This window comes from Brienomyrus brachyistius, chromosome 8 (genome assembly GCF_023856365.1).
Source record: "Brienomyrus brachyistius isolate T26 chromosome 8, BBRACH_0.4, whole genome shotgun sequence".
Classification (NCBI taxonomy): domain Eukaryota; kingdom Metazoa; phylum Chordata; class Actinopteri; order Osteoglossiformes; family Mormyridae; genus Brienomyrus; species Brienomyrus brachyistius.
The window spans coordinates 19,514,854-19,529,439 of record NC_064540.1 but is presented as its reverse complement, the minus strand read 5'-3'; the positions used below and the strand labels follow the sequence as shown (position 1 = coordinate 19,529,439).

Sequence of the window (14,586 nt, the reverse complement as noted above, 5' to 3'; positions counted from 1 at the left end):
TCTTATTTTCCATCCTGCTTCCGATGGGCTGTGGGGCAATCAATATACCTGGACCGACCACATCATTATTACTGCTGTTACCAACCACCAGAATTATTATTTTTTGATTGGGCTGATGAAAAGAACATAAAGGAGGCCAGTTTCATTGTGCATTTGCTGACCGGAAATGGTCCCTCCCGTCTGACTGTTCAACAGCTCTCCAGGGTCATTATGACCAAAATGTGGATGGGTAGAGCAGCAGGTGTCAGTCACTGGAAAAGTGTTCAGCTTCAACTTCACAAATTTCCCTTGCTTTTTATGGCTTACAAAGATTGTTCATTGCTGGGTTGATACACAAGACACAAACCGAGCAGACAGACATTTTTTTTTACTGAGGCTTAGGAGCGCAACAACTCAACATTGATAAGCAATAAAAAGTCGAATTTTGTCAACTGGTCACATTTTTGCAGTTTGCTGTTAAATCATGTATGATGACATCACCACCTAACAATGCTGTTGTTAAGCTTAGTTCATTCTTAAAATTTTCCACGTCCAACTACAGTTGGAATACGGATTCTTGTGTACATACTACATTTGTCAGTGGATGCAGATCTCCACAGTTGGCAGACGTGAATGTCAAAGATATTCCACCAGACCAACGATGGGATGTATTGCAACAAAGACAAACACATTGTAATGAAATGGGCAAACTTTTATGAACAGTTTTGAAAGTGTCACTGCGCTTGAGGAGCATTACAGTAATACAATATACTGCAATATTTTGAAGTTTTGGTGACAAAATAAATCCCACCCAAGCTCAGCAAAATTTATTTCAAAATGCTGGAACAGCATCGGTTTTGAAAATATCATCATATACAACGGTATTAAGAACAACCATAGACTAGCTCCATATGGTGAAGACGGATCTTTGTTCCTATGCCACTCTGACACCAAGGTTTTATTAAAACTGCGACTGCCTCTCAATGTTCTTTTAAATACGGTATTTAATCCCTCCATTTTGGCCAACTAATTGACATACTGATCACTTGATCATATGATTAATCAATTATCAAAACAGCCAAACTCAAGTTAATATATATGAAAAACAAACATTTAATAAGGTTTGTGGCCTTCATAGAAACTGCACAAATATGGAGATTTAAGTGATAATGTGACATCTGACTAGGACCTAAGCAGATTTTCATGGCAGACCTATGGATTTATGCACAATCTACAATGTGTTTGCACCCAGGTCCAATGAAGGGGAGGGGGGAAGGTGGTCAAAGGGAGAAAAATAGAAAAGAAAAACAAACCTATTAGTTATTATACAGTCACCTTCCTAAAGACAAGTTGCACCTTATATTAATGATGATTTTTAAACATCTGAGGCACAACATGATAGACGTATTTACACAAGATGTCATTAACTAGTTTAACCATATCATGAAAAGGTGCACTGCCTGAGGCAGTCAAGTTCAGTGTACGTGAAAAACACGCTCTATTTGCCCATTTATTATTTACTGCAGTTTTATAACGTCACAAAATGTATGAAAGGCCAAATACAGCCACAATTACAGGAATCTGAAAAAAAGTTTATTATGCTAAAAAAATGTCTACGCAGAGAACACAGGTGATGGGAAAGGAGGGAGCTCATCACACCGACGGCTTATCTGTCTGGTCGCACCATGCCGGGTCTAACAGGTGGCATCATGGGTCGAGCGGGTGGCTGCATCATGTGTGGGCCGGGCATCATCGGCATGGGGCCGCCCATTGGTGGTCGCATGCCAGGGCCTGCTGGGAAAAGGGGAGGGTCCGGTCAGGGAGGCCTGGCCAACGGGACAGATTTGGAGACACGTGTCTGCAGTCTTCAGTACAAGATTAAGGCCAACTTCACTGCTAGATGGCCGAGTCAGGAAGTTGAGACAGCAGCACAAATCTGGCAAAACCACATTTTCTTGCCATACTTTTTCAAGTAAGCAAATCAAACAAAACTGTAGTTCCAGTTAGTTATGTTGATTCTTAAACTAGGCTATTTAACTACAAAGTGTTAAACAGTTAAAACGATCTAAATATGATGCTTGAGATTAGCTTTTCATAAAATCTAAAAAGCCATTGGCTTAACTTTACCATAAACCTCTTTTAAAGAGTCAATAAATTGGTAACTCCACCGAAATTATAGTCCTAGCGAAGACTTTTTCTTTTTTTTATACTTATTCCGGTATCACTGCTTGAGACATTAACAAAGTGGAAGACAGAGGCTCACCTGGTCCCCCAGGCATCATGCCATGTGGCGGTGGACCCATCATGGGCATCATGGGAGGACCACCCATAGGGGGCGCTGGCAACATGCCTGGCCGAGGTGGACCATCTGCAACAAATGAAGCATTGTTACACAAACCACCAGGAATACAGCAAAACCGTAAGCGGTGCTGGCACCATTTTCATCGATAATCACTTCACAGCTCAAATCAAATCAACTTACTAAGAGTGGGAGGGGGAAGCATAGCTCCACCAGGGGGTGGCGCTCCAGGAAACGGAGATGGGGGAATCTTCCCCTGCTGAAAGGCAGCCGCTGCAAAAGCCAATGCAAAGTCTCATTAAACAAGCCCATCCCTTAGAGAAATACGTACAGTGCCAATCTCTGTTGGACACTCCTATGGTGTAAAGATCAGCCCCCTTTCTCTACGACATTTCTCAATATCAGATATATACAGGCCATTGTCTCAACATAAGTCACCCCCCTCCAGTGTCTGACAGTGACAGTGCACAATATTCTAAAGAGAGTAACAATGTGGGAGTGATCAATGTAGTATCTAGAATAAACCTAGTTCAAATTTAGTTTCATATTTTGAGCTTCAAAATGCTTTTGGTTTTCAGCTGATGTTTCGCTTCAGTTTCATCCATTAGGGGAGGGTAAAAATCATGCTGTACTACAATAATACATAAAAAAGGCAAATATTCAAAACAGGATAACGGTTACTCTGACAGTGCACAGCATCTATGCCATCGCCCCCTGCTCCTTACTCGTCTTATCAATGAGACTTTGTGCCTGCTCCTCCATCCACTTCTGGTAGTAGTCCTTCACATTCTCCTTGTGCTTACGGCCACTACAGTGCGTCTTTCTTACAGACGGCTATAAGAAAGAAGTTAACAGGAAAGGGTTAAAGATCACCACATCCGAGACCCTGCAGCATCCTCAACTAAACAAGAATTGGGATTTATTTTTGTGATGTTCGAGCGCAGAACAGCAAAGCTTATACGCCCTCTCTATATACAGCACAGAGGATACAATATTAAGTAATGCTTATAGACTGGAAACTGCATCATTAAAATCTCAAGCTGCAAGATAATCGTTTTTGCGTGACTCACTGATACAAACAGAAATGAACAACATTGTGAATGATGAATACATAGAAATGAAATACAGCTGGTAAAATTAAGGCAGAAGTTATTACCCCAAAGGCTGAAGAAATAAGATGATAGCACTTTTTTAAAAATAATCTTATTTTACACAAGAAATAAATGTAGAACATAAATATGTATTACACGACTATATACGTAGATTGCCCGCCAACACTAAAACTAACTTACCGAGTCGTGAGTTAGGTAGGTATCACAGTAATCACAATAAAACCTGAAAGAGGAGGAATTTTAATTATTACAATAAGCCATACAGTATGCTCGTATACATCTGTTAAAGAACCACCGAGTTTAATATTTTGAACGTGAATTTCAAAGAGAAAAAATTTAAGCCAAAGCATTTGAACGCCGATAAACACCTAAGATTAAAAAAAAGAAACCAACGTGTACATCATCTAAAACCGGGGTTCCAGCACAAAACGGGGAGAAAAAAATTAGATGAACGAGTACCTAGTTTAAACCCACGCAAGATTACTACAAGAACCAATCTTTATATAAACGGGAAACGCTCGAATTTAATGCTTATAGATTAAAATCTACCACATTTAATAAGCAAGTGTCTTTTAAAAAAACGATAATTTCATCGTTCATCCGCTGATAACCTAAGCGCTGATCCTGCACAAGACCACGGGGCGTTTACATATAATCAGAATTAATTATATCGGAAACGATTTAACATGTAAACACGATATTCGTCAAACTGACAATCAGCAACCAAAGAGAAAGAACAACAATCAAATTAAAACTTACTTCGGCATCTTAAGCGAGGGAAAGCGCTTCTCCTGCGCGTTACCCGGAAACAAACAAAAAGACAATGGCTGACCTTTAAGGAAATATTTAAGGAAATAGTTGTTACAGCGCCACCATCAGTCTCGGTGGTGTTCCTACTATTCCTAGTTACTACACACGCACCAGGGATTCCCAGTCTTTTGATGTCCGCGGACTGCTTTTATCTTGCATAAAATTCCAGGAACAAGAACACCCTACGAATTTCACATTATGATCAAAAATTCCATTTGGAAATCAACGTTTTAACATCGAAGTCCACCAGATTGTACCCCTGCAGTTATCCACAATAAGTATATACAACAATTTACAAGAAGACTTAATTTATGAAATAAACAACCAAGGAATACAGTATCACGAAAAGAAGATGGGCATGGTCTATATTCATCCTATCCGCCTACTGCACGTAATAATAATAATTATTATTATTATTACTATTATTATAAACAGTGTTGTTGTTATTATACATCGCGACCCTGTACCGGATACTGTATAAGAAGATGGATTTCGGTTTTCGTATTCATAGTTTACGGGCGTATTCATACACCCACGTGTGTATGGCGCAGTTTCGCCGCGGCGGGGGCTCGCTCGTCCCCCGGCTGCCGTAGCGATGACGCGACGCCGATAACCTGCATCGTGACGGTCAGACACGCTCTCATTTGGCGACGTCAGGCCTTGTCCCCAGTCATGCGTATTGGGCTTGTTATCGGGTTGGTTGTTATGAGTGAACGAGGCCTCGGACTAAATTAGGAGAGAAACCCCCCCCACCCCCCTCCCCTCCACCGCTGCTGCCCCGGGACATCCGCCATGGAGGGCATGGATTTAGATCTGGACCCGGAGCTCATGCAGAAATTCAGCTGTATGGGAACTACCGACAAAGACGTCCTCATCTCCGAATTCCAGAGGTTACTGGGCTTTCAGCTCAATCCTGCCGGCTGCGCCTTCTTCCTGGATATGACCAACTGGTGAGCCCGGGGATATGGGGCCTGTGTGTGACTGTACTGAAAGTATCGCTGGTTTATTCGTAGTTGATTTGCATAACATTTCTGCGTACCGCTTACCTGGCGTTCAGCTAACGACTAAAACATACAAGTGTAGTTGGCAAGTCACAAATGGGAAAAAATATGCAGGTTTGACAACTTTGGCATGACATTTTGCAGTATTTGTAAATAACAATTAAGCTGTTATAATTTGTCACAAATAAACAGCGGGAGAATGGTAAGGGCAGACCAAACTCCCACAGCAACTAAAGGTTGTTTGGCGCCCTGTACGGTGGGACCCGTCTGCAGTGTGTTTACGGATCAGTTATTTGCTGCCCAGGTAAACGTGCCTCCCGAGGGGGTGTCACTGTGCGGGAAGCCCGCACTGACGTAAGTGGCGGCCAGGTAGAGATGCTTTTAGAAATTAGTCTCCGATGCTCCTTTCCTTTGCCCCCCTCACAAAAAGCCGGATCGATTACCACACGCTGGAATAACTAATTTTAGAAGAACAAGGGGAAAAAAATGTACCCCGGCGTTTAAAACGACCTAGGATATCCCGAACTTTTCCCGTACGTTCGGGTTGCTCCGAGTTTGCGCGCAGCTGTTCGTCTCGGTTCGGATTCATTCGCTGACGAGCGACGTTACTGGCTCTCGCCGGAGACGCGCGGGTGTCCGCGATCCCCGAGTGCCCGTGAAGGCTGTGACTGCCCCCGGAACGTGCTCGCGGGGAGTCGGGGCACCCGCGTGGGCACCCTGCGGTGGGTCCGGGACACGTGACGAGCATTCAGTCCGCATGGTGACGGGCTAAAATTAGACCCCGCAAAAGCACCTCTGCCTCTTTTTACGCGTATAAAACGAAGCTCTCCGGGGTGCGTCCACTGGTCTTAGGCTCGCCTCCATTTTCGCAAAAAAATTATAGTTATCTAATAAACATACCCTTCTTTTTTATATATTAATTGTTACAAAGTTAACTAAAATGTTTCCAGAATAGGACCGTAAAGTTCTTTAAATTTTGTTTGGGAAACATTGTGTTTTTTTTTTATCCTAACGCAATTCAGTATTTTTTTTATCTGTGTTTACGTTATCAGAAGACATTGACCACAGGGGGGGATTAGATTTGCAAATGCACTAAGAGGTTAAATCAGAATGAAGTCCTTGCATTGCTTAATTTAATTATAGATCTTTCCTTAACGTCTAGAATACATCAGTTAACCTCATGTCAAGCCCCGTAATAAATAAGCATCAATCTAACTTATGCCTACAGCAGGGAACTGGGAATAGGAAAATGTGAATGGCTGTTTGAGGAAAACAAGAAGCGCTGTTGTGGTGAAGCCTTGTGAGCTGCATGACCCCAATGTCCCTGTGTGCAATTGGGCTGCACTCTGTCGCAGCAGGTATCTGGATCCCTATTTGGAAATTCACACAACTTACGACACACACTGCAGTCCTGACAAACTACTACAGATAATGATTCGGGCAGTACAAAGGCTAGCAAAACGCTACCCAGAATACTCATTCAAAGCAGTAGTCAAATGAATGTTTGTGTTCTTTACAGCCCCTCAGAACCAATGAAATTCCAGCTACAGTTACACTCCATAGCAGTTAATTCAACAAAATTGGCAACCTAACCCGTTAATCTGTTCTCTTGTGGCAGTGTTATGATGATATATGATTGTGCTGTTGTGGGTGTTGTGTAGTTCAGTAGTTTAAGGATTTGAGGCAGTTTATGAAGGTTGTGGATTCGAATCCCACGGCCAGCAGAGTAGTCATATCAGCACTGGCCCCTTAAACCAGACTCCTGTGGTTTGGGATGTTGGTTGATCCTCCTCTCTGGCCCCTTGCATGCACTTTGCTGAAACTGCCAAGTGCTTGCTGAAATTGAATTACTTTGTTTAACAAGAACGTTTCAAGTTAGTGTTGCTGAAACATAATTTAACTTCATTGCTCTATACCATCACCTCGTCTTAGATGTCTATTTGCCTGTCAAACGTAACAGCAATTTGTACAGAGAATTGGCTTTCGAGAAATTGGTGCGTCAAAGCTACTGCTGTACAAAGGAACAGAGTTGCATGTTTTGCATTGCCATTCTGGTCTGAAGATCGCATTTACCACTAACCGCCACCAAACCACCGTCTGAGTACTGAGGCCGGATTTGTGAGTGGCCACCAAGCAGTGTCCGCAATTTGTCATCAGTGCTTTTCGGTTCCTGCCGAATTTGGATCCACCACCGATGTCCTGATCAGTCTGCCCACTTTTATAAGGATCGACAGTGTTTTTTTTGTTGCACTGGCAGTTTACGCTTTATCTATATCCCGCTCCCCCCCCCCCCCCTTCCCAACAGGAACCTGCAGGCAGCCGTTGGGGCGTATTACGATTTTGAGAGCCCAAACATAAATGCCCCATCAATGTCGTTTGTGGAAGATGTCACAATCGGGGAGGGGGAGTCCGTCCCCCCCGACACACAGTTCACAAAGACGTGGAGGATACAAAACACAGGTGTGTGCTCCTTCCCCTGCTGTGCTGTTTGGACTGTGCTTGTCAGGTCGCAGCTAAGGACGTGAAGTAGTATCTGGTGCAGCTGAATGTTACTGTATTTATAAGGTCAAAATCTGCTTTGAGGGTAATGATGGTTTATGAATGTCCTGGTCATTTCTCTCAGATTGTTGCTGGAGTTTAGCTTTCATCCATCTTTGATAACCACTTATCCAGTGTAGTGTACTGGTGAGCCCAGCTTTATACAGGAATGCCAGTCATTCACAGGGTCCAAATCCACCAAGGGCAGCTTTCAAACACTAGTTCCTCTGGTCATTATATTCTTCGGATATATATTTCCTGGTGCAATAAAGAAGGAGTTTTAATATCATCCAACCAACCATGTGTACAGTAAAGGGTAACAATGACCCCAGAATCTTTCCCAGGAAACACTGGCTTTGGATGCCCTGGATTGGATGCCAGTCCATTGCAAGGCATACAGACACTGACAAAGTGAGGCGTCCTGGGCGAGATGTCACTTTGCCAAATGACATGTTTTGGGGTGTTGGTGCCCAAACTGGGAAGTCCCCTGCTTGGAAATGACAAGGCTCACTGCAGCTCTATAACGGATAATTGGATGGATGGATGGATGGATGGATGCACTCAGGGCCAGAGACAGTGTTTTCCAATCCAGTCCTTGGGGACCCTCAAATGGGAGGTGGGAGGGAGCAAAAACGTGAACCGGCTGCGAGTCCCCAGGGACCGGGTTGGTAAACCTTGCCCTAGTGGTTAAGGGAATGATGTCATTCTCAGCGGGGATCTTTTTGATATACTCTGGTGTAGATAGCCTCACAAGATTTTTACTTAAATTTTTAAGAAGCAAAATGTTGGCATTGCAGGGGCAGAGGCCTGGCCCCCGGGGGTGTGCCTAAAATATGTGGGCGGGGACCAGTTTGGGCACGTGAACATGGTGACAGTGCGTTCGCTGGAGCCCCAGGAGATCTCGGACGTCAGCGTGCAGATGCGCAGCCCGGCCAGCCCCGGCATGTACCAGGGCCAGTGGAGAATGTGTACTGCCACTGGCCTCTTCTATGGAGGTGAGAATCTCATCCAGTTTTCATCCAGACCAAACTGTTGTGTGGGATTTCCTGTAATACCAATGGGAAGCCTGCCTACCAGCCTCATTTTTGCATAATGGACTACATAACCAGTGGATCACTAGTACAGTCATGTGACCAATTCAAAGGAATGCGTATCACATGATTTAATGTATAAAACAAAATATATCCATCCATCCATTTTCTAAAACCGCTTATCCTATTCAGGGTCTCAGGGAACAACCCAGGATGGGGCACCAACCCATCACAGAGAGAAACAAAATATAATTTAATCTTGTTCTTTTTACTAGGTAATAACAACAATGGCTGTTCTATACACCTATCTAGCTTTCCACCCCACAGGCATCTCAGTCTTCAGTATTTGGTCCATCCTTTTTCTGGCCTCTAACCCCAGTTAGGGTTGCGTATACCCTGGTTAGTATATACACACACAATCATGCAGGAGGGACATTTGAGAGACAGTTGGTTTGACTGCATGTCTTTGTGTGTTGCGTGACATGGGGAGAACATGTAAGCTCCACTTACAGAGCAGGGGTAGGATTCAAACCTTAACCTGCAGCCCCAGAGGTGAGTCGTCAGTGCAGGCGATTGAGGCAGCCTCTTTGAAACCATGTCTTGCGTACTTTACTGCCCCTGGTGTATTTTAATCCCTAGGGCACTGTAGTACTTCTTTGGATTGCTTCAAATATTTGAGAAGGACAAAGGTCCTCTGATATGTGAAGAGATGTTGGTTTGAGATCAATTGTTTTGTTTTGCTTGGAAACTAAATGATGGAAAAAATGTATGGGGATTGTAATGTAATTCTTACCAGAAGGCCTTGACAGCTTTCAGTACTTAGGAGCTGTATAAAGAGGACAAACAGGAGCAGGTATCCTACAGTCTCTGTCACTTTGTCCATTTTTGATGGAAAAGGTCATCCAAGCCACTAGGTGTCACTAAGTCCCATGAGCTTCACCCCTCTCTTCCCCAAATCCCGCCCCGTCTCTTCAGATGTGATCTGGGTGATCCTGAGCGTGGAGGTGGGCGGGCTCCTGGGCGTCACGCAGCAGCTGTCCTGCTTCGAGACCGAGTTCAACACCCAGCCGCATCGTACCGTGGAGGGTGACTTCAACCCCTTTGCCTCACCGCAGAAGAGCCGGCGCGATTCTGCCGACGAGCTGCTCAAGGGCCCAGCTGACCACATCCAGCAGGACCGAAACGGGCTGTCCCATAGTGCTGTAAACATCACGCCAAATGGTCTCCAGAGCAACTTATCGGTAGTGACTTATGGCCAGGTAGGTATGCGTGGGGGGGCGACATATTAAAGAACTTGTATTTTATTCTAGAAGTTGCAAGAATTAATAACCGAATAGTAAATTATATTATTATATTGAGCGTACGTTCATAGATTCATTAAAGAATCCTTGTGTTTGCAGACAGTCTCTTTACCATCCTTTTTCAAATCATTTACAAAAGGAATTGCGCAAGGAGGAGAATTGTACCTAGGGCCTTTATCAGTGCATAGCGTCATAGGGTCCTTAGGAGGCGCTCTTGTATCCTGCTGGACTTGCACTACCCTTTCCTTCCAACTGTACTTTCTGTTAGTGTTGAAAGGTTGATATCAGCATATTTGAGCTAGTCAGTCGTTCAGTTCTTCCATTATATTAGTGAAAACAGGCTATAGGTCCTAAGGGCAGCACAATATTCACAGCTCGGGATGTGAGGGTGCTCATTTATATGTAGCGCAATCATTCTTAACCTTTGTGTCAAAAATGGGCTTTCGCCTCCTTATTTCATGGGTTTGCTTTGCCTCAAAGCTGGAGTAGGCAGGGATGTTTGATCCTGGTTGTGTGGTGAAGATCAAAATGTGGGGACGTCAACTAGAGCAGAGCAGCAAGTTTCACAGCTGTTGGAATGGGCGATAGCTTGCAAAATTTCAGCCTCGGCGATCACGACGATCCGTGTTTCCCAGTCTCAAGCTGAACAGCTGGTATTTTGTAAATTTGACTTTTCGTCTTGGTGTTGCCTGTCGCTGTCTGAAGCTGTTCCTGAAGCTGAAACACATTCATGCAGCTGGCTGGTGCTGAATAAGTGTGGATGCTGATTGCTACTTGGGTTTGCCTTTGTCATTTATATAGCTTTTTTTAATTGAACTTTCCCAGCTAGAATTGATCCCACTCTGCCTGGGGCTACAGATACATTTTTCTGATGTATTTGATCCACTGTATCAGCTATAATGGTTTGCTTAAGAAGCAACTTTTACAGCCGGTCCGCTCATGTAAATACAATTTCCTCTGGTTGAAGGTCCAGCATCTTCTCTTGTAACTGATGGTAGCACAAACCCTTCAGCTCCTTGGCTCTCAGTATTAAGCTTTTTGTATCCCGTTTATATTTTTCCTCCTTAATTGCAAATGTACATTAGCATTTAAATCCGTGTTTCACTCCCTTTCATGCAGCATTTAGGAAAAAGCAAATGAATATTCCATCCATCCATCCATCCATTTTCCAAACCGCTTATCCTATTGGGTCGCGGGGGGTCCGGAGCCTATCCCGGAAGCAATGGGCACGAGGCTGGGAACAACCCAGGATGGGGGGTCAGCCCATCGCAGGGCACACTCACACACCATTCACTCTTACATGCATTCCTACGGGCAATTTAGCAAGTCCAATTAACCTCAGCATGTTTTTGGACTGTGGGGGGAAACCGGAGTACCCGGAGGAAACCCCACGACGACATGGGGAGAACATGCAAACTCCACACACATGTGACCCAGGCGGAGACTCAAACCTGGGTCCCAGAGGTCTGAGGCAACAGTGCTAACCACTGCACCACCATGCCGCCCCAAATGAATATTGTAGAATGTTTTTGAGTAAATAACACTATTATTAATATTATATATAAACAATTCTGTCATTGGTAACATCACGTACTGTTAAAAACAGGTGAGCATGGAATAAAAGAGGTAAAATTATGATCTGAGAAATAATGGATAGTTGCTACAGAAATTACTATCCGCAGTGTTTTGTTCAAGGCTTTTGGAATGGGGAAAAAATGGTCAGTATGTAATTAAGTGTCCTCTCTCCCCCTCTTATTTGTAGGGTTTTCATGGCCCCTACCCTTTTGGACAGTCTTAAAGGCTGGTAATCATCTTGGCTGACCAAAGCTGAGGTATTGACCTTTCAGTGGGTGGGTGCTCACCCCTGTGCTTGGGGGGCCCCCTCCCTGAACCACTATCCCCCTCCCCCCTCCCAACCAAACCATTGACGGAACCTGAAGACGAGCCTGCTGTGGTCCATCCCCTGCGAGGGTCCGCCTGCGTGAGTGCTGGGGGGTACGCAGACACATGTCACAGGCGGTAATGGGAAGCGTGGCATGGGGTGGGGGGGGGGGGGGGCAAGCAGATACTTAATTTGCCCTTTGAGAAACCAATAATTTTTTAAATGAATGTTTTAATGTATTGAATCTTATCACTGCTCTTTATATATTTTGATAATAATTGCACAGTGTATACTATTTGGGGCAGGCAGGACCATGAGTGCTGTGTAAGGTATTCTGCAGACTCATGCGACCTTTATTTTGGATGATGTCATAATTGGATCCCTTATTGGTATTATCTTTAAAAATGGCATATGCACTGCTAGTACTTAAATGCCTATGGAAGGTTAAGGCAAATTAAACTGTCAAAGTTCAACGGGGAATAGTATTGATCCAAAAGCGGAACTGGTCTGACTGGTGATGGAGCTGACCAGGGAAACCTCAATGTGTTTTCCCCACAAACGCATCCCAGACCACTTCCTGCCGGTCTGCTGAACCGGTTGGCTTTTATGAGGGGGGGGGGAGGGGCTTTGTCGCAGTTCATACGGTGCTGTATCTGCAGCTGCAGAAGTTTACATGCGATCACATTGCACTCAAGTGGGGAAGGACTCCTTGATGTTGGCGCCACCGTCAGTCTGACAGACGTCAGCGTTTCCTGCGTAGAGGAAGTCCTCGCTTTTGCGAGCGCAGTGAGTAGCCTGCAGAGTTTTCCTGCCTGGCCTGGCTAGTCTTTGGCGCGCAGTTTAGGGTAACACCAGGCTGCGCCGGTTCCTCAATTCCTTGGTAAAGATCTGTGGTGTGGCGCCTTCTGGGAAATGACTGCGGGTCTCGTACGCCGGATGGCGGGAGCCAGAAGCCAGACCAGGAACGCGAGAGCAGTCCAAAGATCACCCGACTTGAACACAGTAGCTCACTGACTGGCGAGCTGAAGGCCGTGCAGCCAGTCAGGTGCTAATGCTGGCATCTCATCCTCGCAAGCACCACTCATCCAAGCGCTTTTCTGTAAATAGTAGTTCTGTTTGTTTGGTTTGAAAGGTAATTTGAGATTGCGAATGATAATTTCTTTTCTTATTACACTCTGAAGGTCCCGTGAGAGGTGTAACCTACAGTGTGCATTACTACAGAGTGAAGTAGTGAGTGTGACATGCAAGTTGGAATCCTTTTAAATTCAGCACCAGCTTTTAGAGATGTTATAAATTATTCCAGAATTTATAATAATAATATTCATTATAAGCCATATCCAAGTTGTATTACCGTTAAAACTGAGGCTTAGTTTTCTGTTCCACCCTCAGCTTCAATACGTGCCGTAACTAAGAAATCAAAAATATGTTTAGTGTACCAGAGTTGAACATGCTCTCCATTTAACTTCTTGTGAAAAATATTGTAATCCACATTCTTGCATTTAGCTTCTGTGTGGCACAGCTGCACTTGTACTAACTTCTTCATTTGCATCTACAAGCTGTGCTATATTCATCCCAAAGAGTATACACTGGCCTTCCGGATCTTATAGTTTGTTTTTTTTTTCTCTTTTCATTTCACCAAATTGCAAACTGCAAACTAACTGCAAATTGTTTGACTCCTTGCCTAGTGTCTGTATTTAATAAACCCCCTTCCCCCCACCCAAATGTTCTCTGGGTCACCATGGCTGAGCTACAATGGAAGAACTAGATGGGATGATAAAAGTTGCTGCGGGGTTTGAGTGGGGGGTATTTCTGAGCAAAGCAATGTGATTCTACATGTCTGTAAAGATGAATGTTGTATGATTCATTTAACACTGAAATGACTACAAATGTACATGGATCATCGACCTGCCTGTTTTTTTGCTTGTGTGTCCATTTGGGGAGTATGATTATTTACAGTGTGTGTAATGGTATATGAAGATTAAAATATTTATGCATTTCATTGTGTTTTCAAATTCATTTTTAAATGAAAATAGATTGGTTTGAGTCCCCACTGTGTCTCCATGTGTGTGGAGTTTCCTTGTTCTCCCCGTGTCATTGTGAGATTTCCTCCAGGTCTGTTTTCTGGTTTCACCCCACAGTTGAAAAAACATGCTGAGATTAACTGGAGTTACCGAATTGCCTGTAGGCGTGCATGTGTGAAAGTGCCCTGTCATGGGTTGGCGCCCCATCCTGGGTTGTTCCCCATCTTGCACCCGTAGCCTCCGTGACCCAGAATTGGACAAGCGGTTTCAGAAGATGGATGGATGGATGAGATGTACTATACATTGTCCCCAGTAAATATTCCTATATTTATTCTGCAAGATCTGTGAGAAACTACAAGTAGGAAAATGCATATACCCCCGCTCTGTGTCATTTTTTTGTTATATGAATGCAATGCCAGCAGAGTGGTGGTATTGAACTCCTGGTTGCCCCTAATTTTATGACCCTTTCCTGGGACTGATCCAGAGCGCGACACCTGGTGAGATTTACAGGCTAGTCAGCTGCAGAAGTGAGGTAAGTTTGATATTGATTATGTCCTGTCTGTGAGATCATGTAGGAACACGAGGAGCAGCTCAGGAACTAAAGCTGAGAGC

The 14,586-nt window shown here is 44.1% G+C and overlaps 2 protein-coding genes across 6 annotated transcripts; one reads left to right on the top strand and one right to left on the bottom strand.

Annotated features, from left to right (window-relative positions):
* Positions 1 to 676: 676 nt before the first annotated feature.
* snrpc (small nuclear ribonucleoprotein polypeptide C) lies at positions 677 to 4,294 on the bottom strand. Of its 4 annotated transcripts, none has more exons than XM_049022298.1 (7): positions 4,150 to 4,293; positions 3,571 to 3,613; positions 3,004 to 3,112; positions 2,462 to 2,551; positions 2,243 to 2,347; positions 1,664 to 1,770; positions 677 to 1,210 (listed from the first exon to the last, which is right to left on the bottom strand). In XM_049022298.1, the coding sequence occupies exons 1-7, from the start codon at positions 4,155 to 4,157 to the stop codon at positions 1,181 to 1,183; spliced, it is 492 nt and encodes a 163-aa protein (XP_048878255.1). In that variant the 5' UTR covers positions 4,158 to 4,293; the 3' UTR covers positions 677 to 1,180. The 4 variants fall into 4 exon arrangements, with proteins under 4 accessions (XP_048878255.1, XP_048878256.1, XP_048878254.1 ...); XM_049022299.1 differs by having other exon boundaries at positions 1,639 to 1,773; positions 4,150 to 4,264; XM_049022297.1 differs by having other exon boundaries at positions 1,664 to 1,773; positions 4,150 to 4,260.
* A 13-nt stretch (positions 4,295 to 4,307) lies between these two features.
* LOC125747282 (protein ILRUN-like) lies at positions 4,308 to 13,952 on the top strand. 2 transcript variants are annotated; one of them, XM_049022289.1, is made up of 5 exons: positions 4,765 to 5,150; positions 7,507 to 7,661; positions 8,537 to 8,734; positions 9,746 to 10,029; positions 11,834 to 13,952. In XM_049022289.1, exons 1-5 carry the CDS (start codon positions 4,993 to 4,995, stop codon positions 11,867 to 11,869), a joined length of 831 nt encoding a protein of 276 aa, XP_048878246.1. In that variant the 5' UTR covers positions 4,765 to 4,992; the 3' UTR covers positions 11,870 to 13,952. The 2 variants fall into 2 exon arrangements, with proteins under 2 accessions (XP_048878247.1, XP_048878246.1); XM_049022290.1 differs by lacking the exon at positions 8,537 to 8,734 and having other exon boundaries at positions 4,308 to 5,150.
* The last annotated feature ends 634 nt before the right edge of the window (positions 13,953 to 14,586 follow it).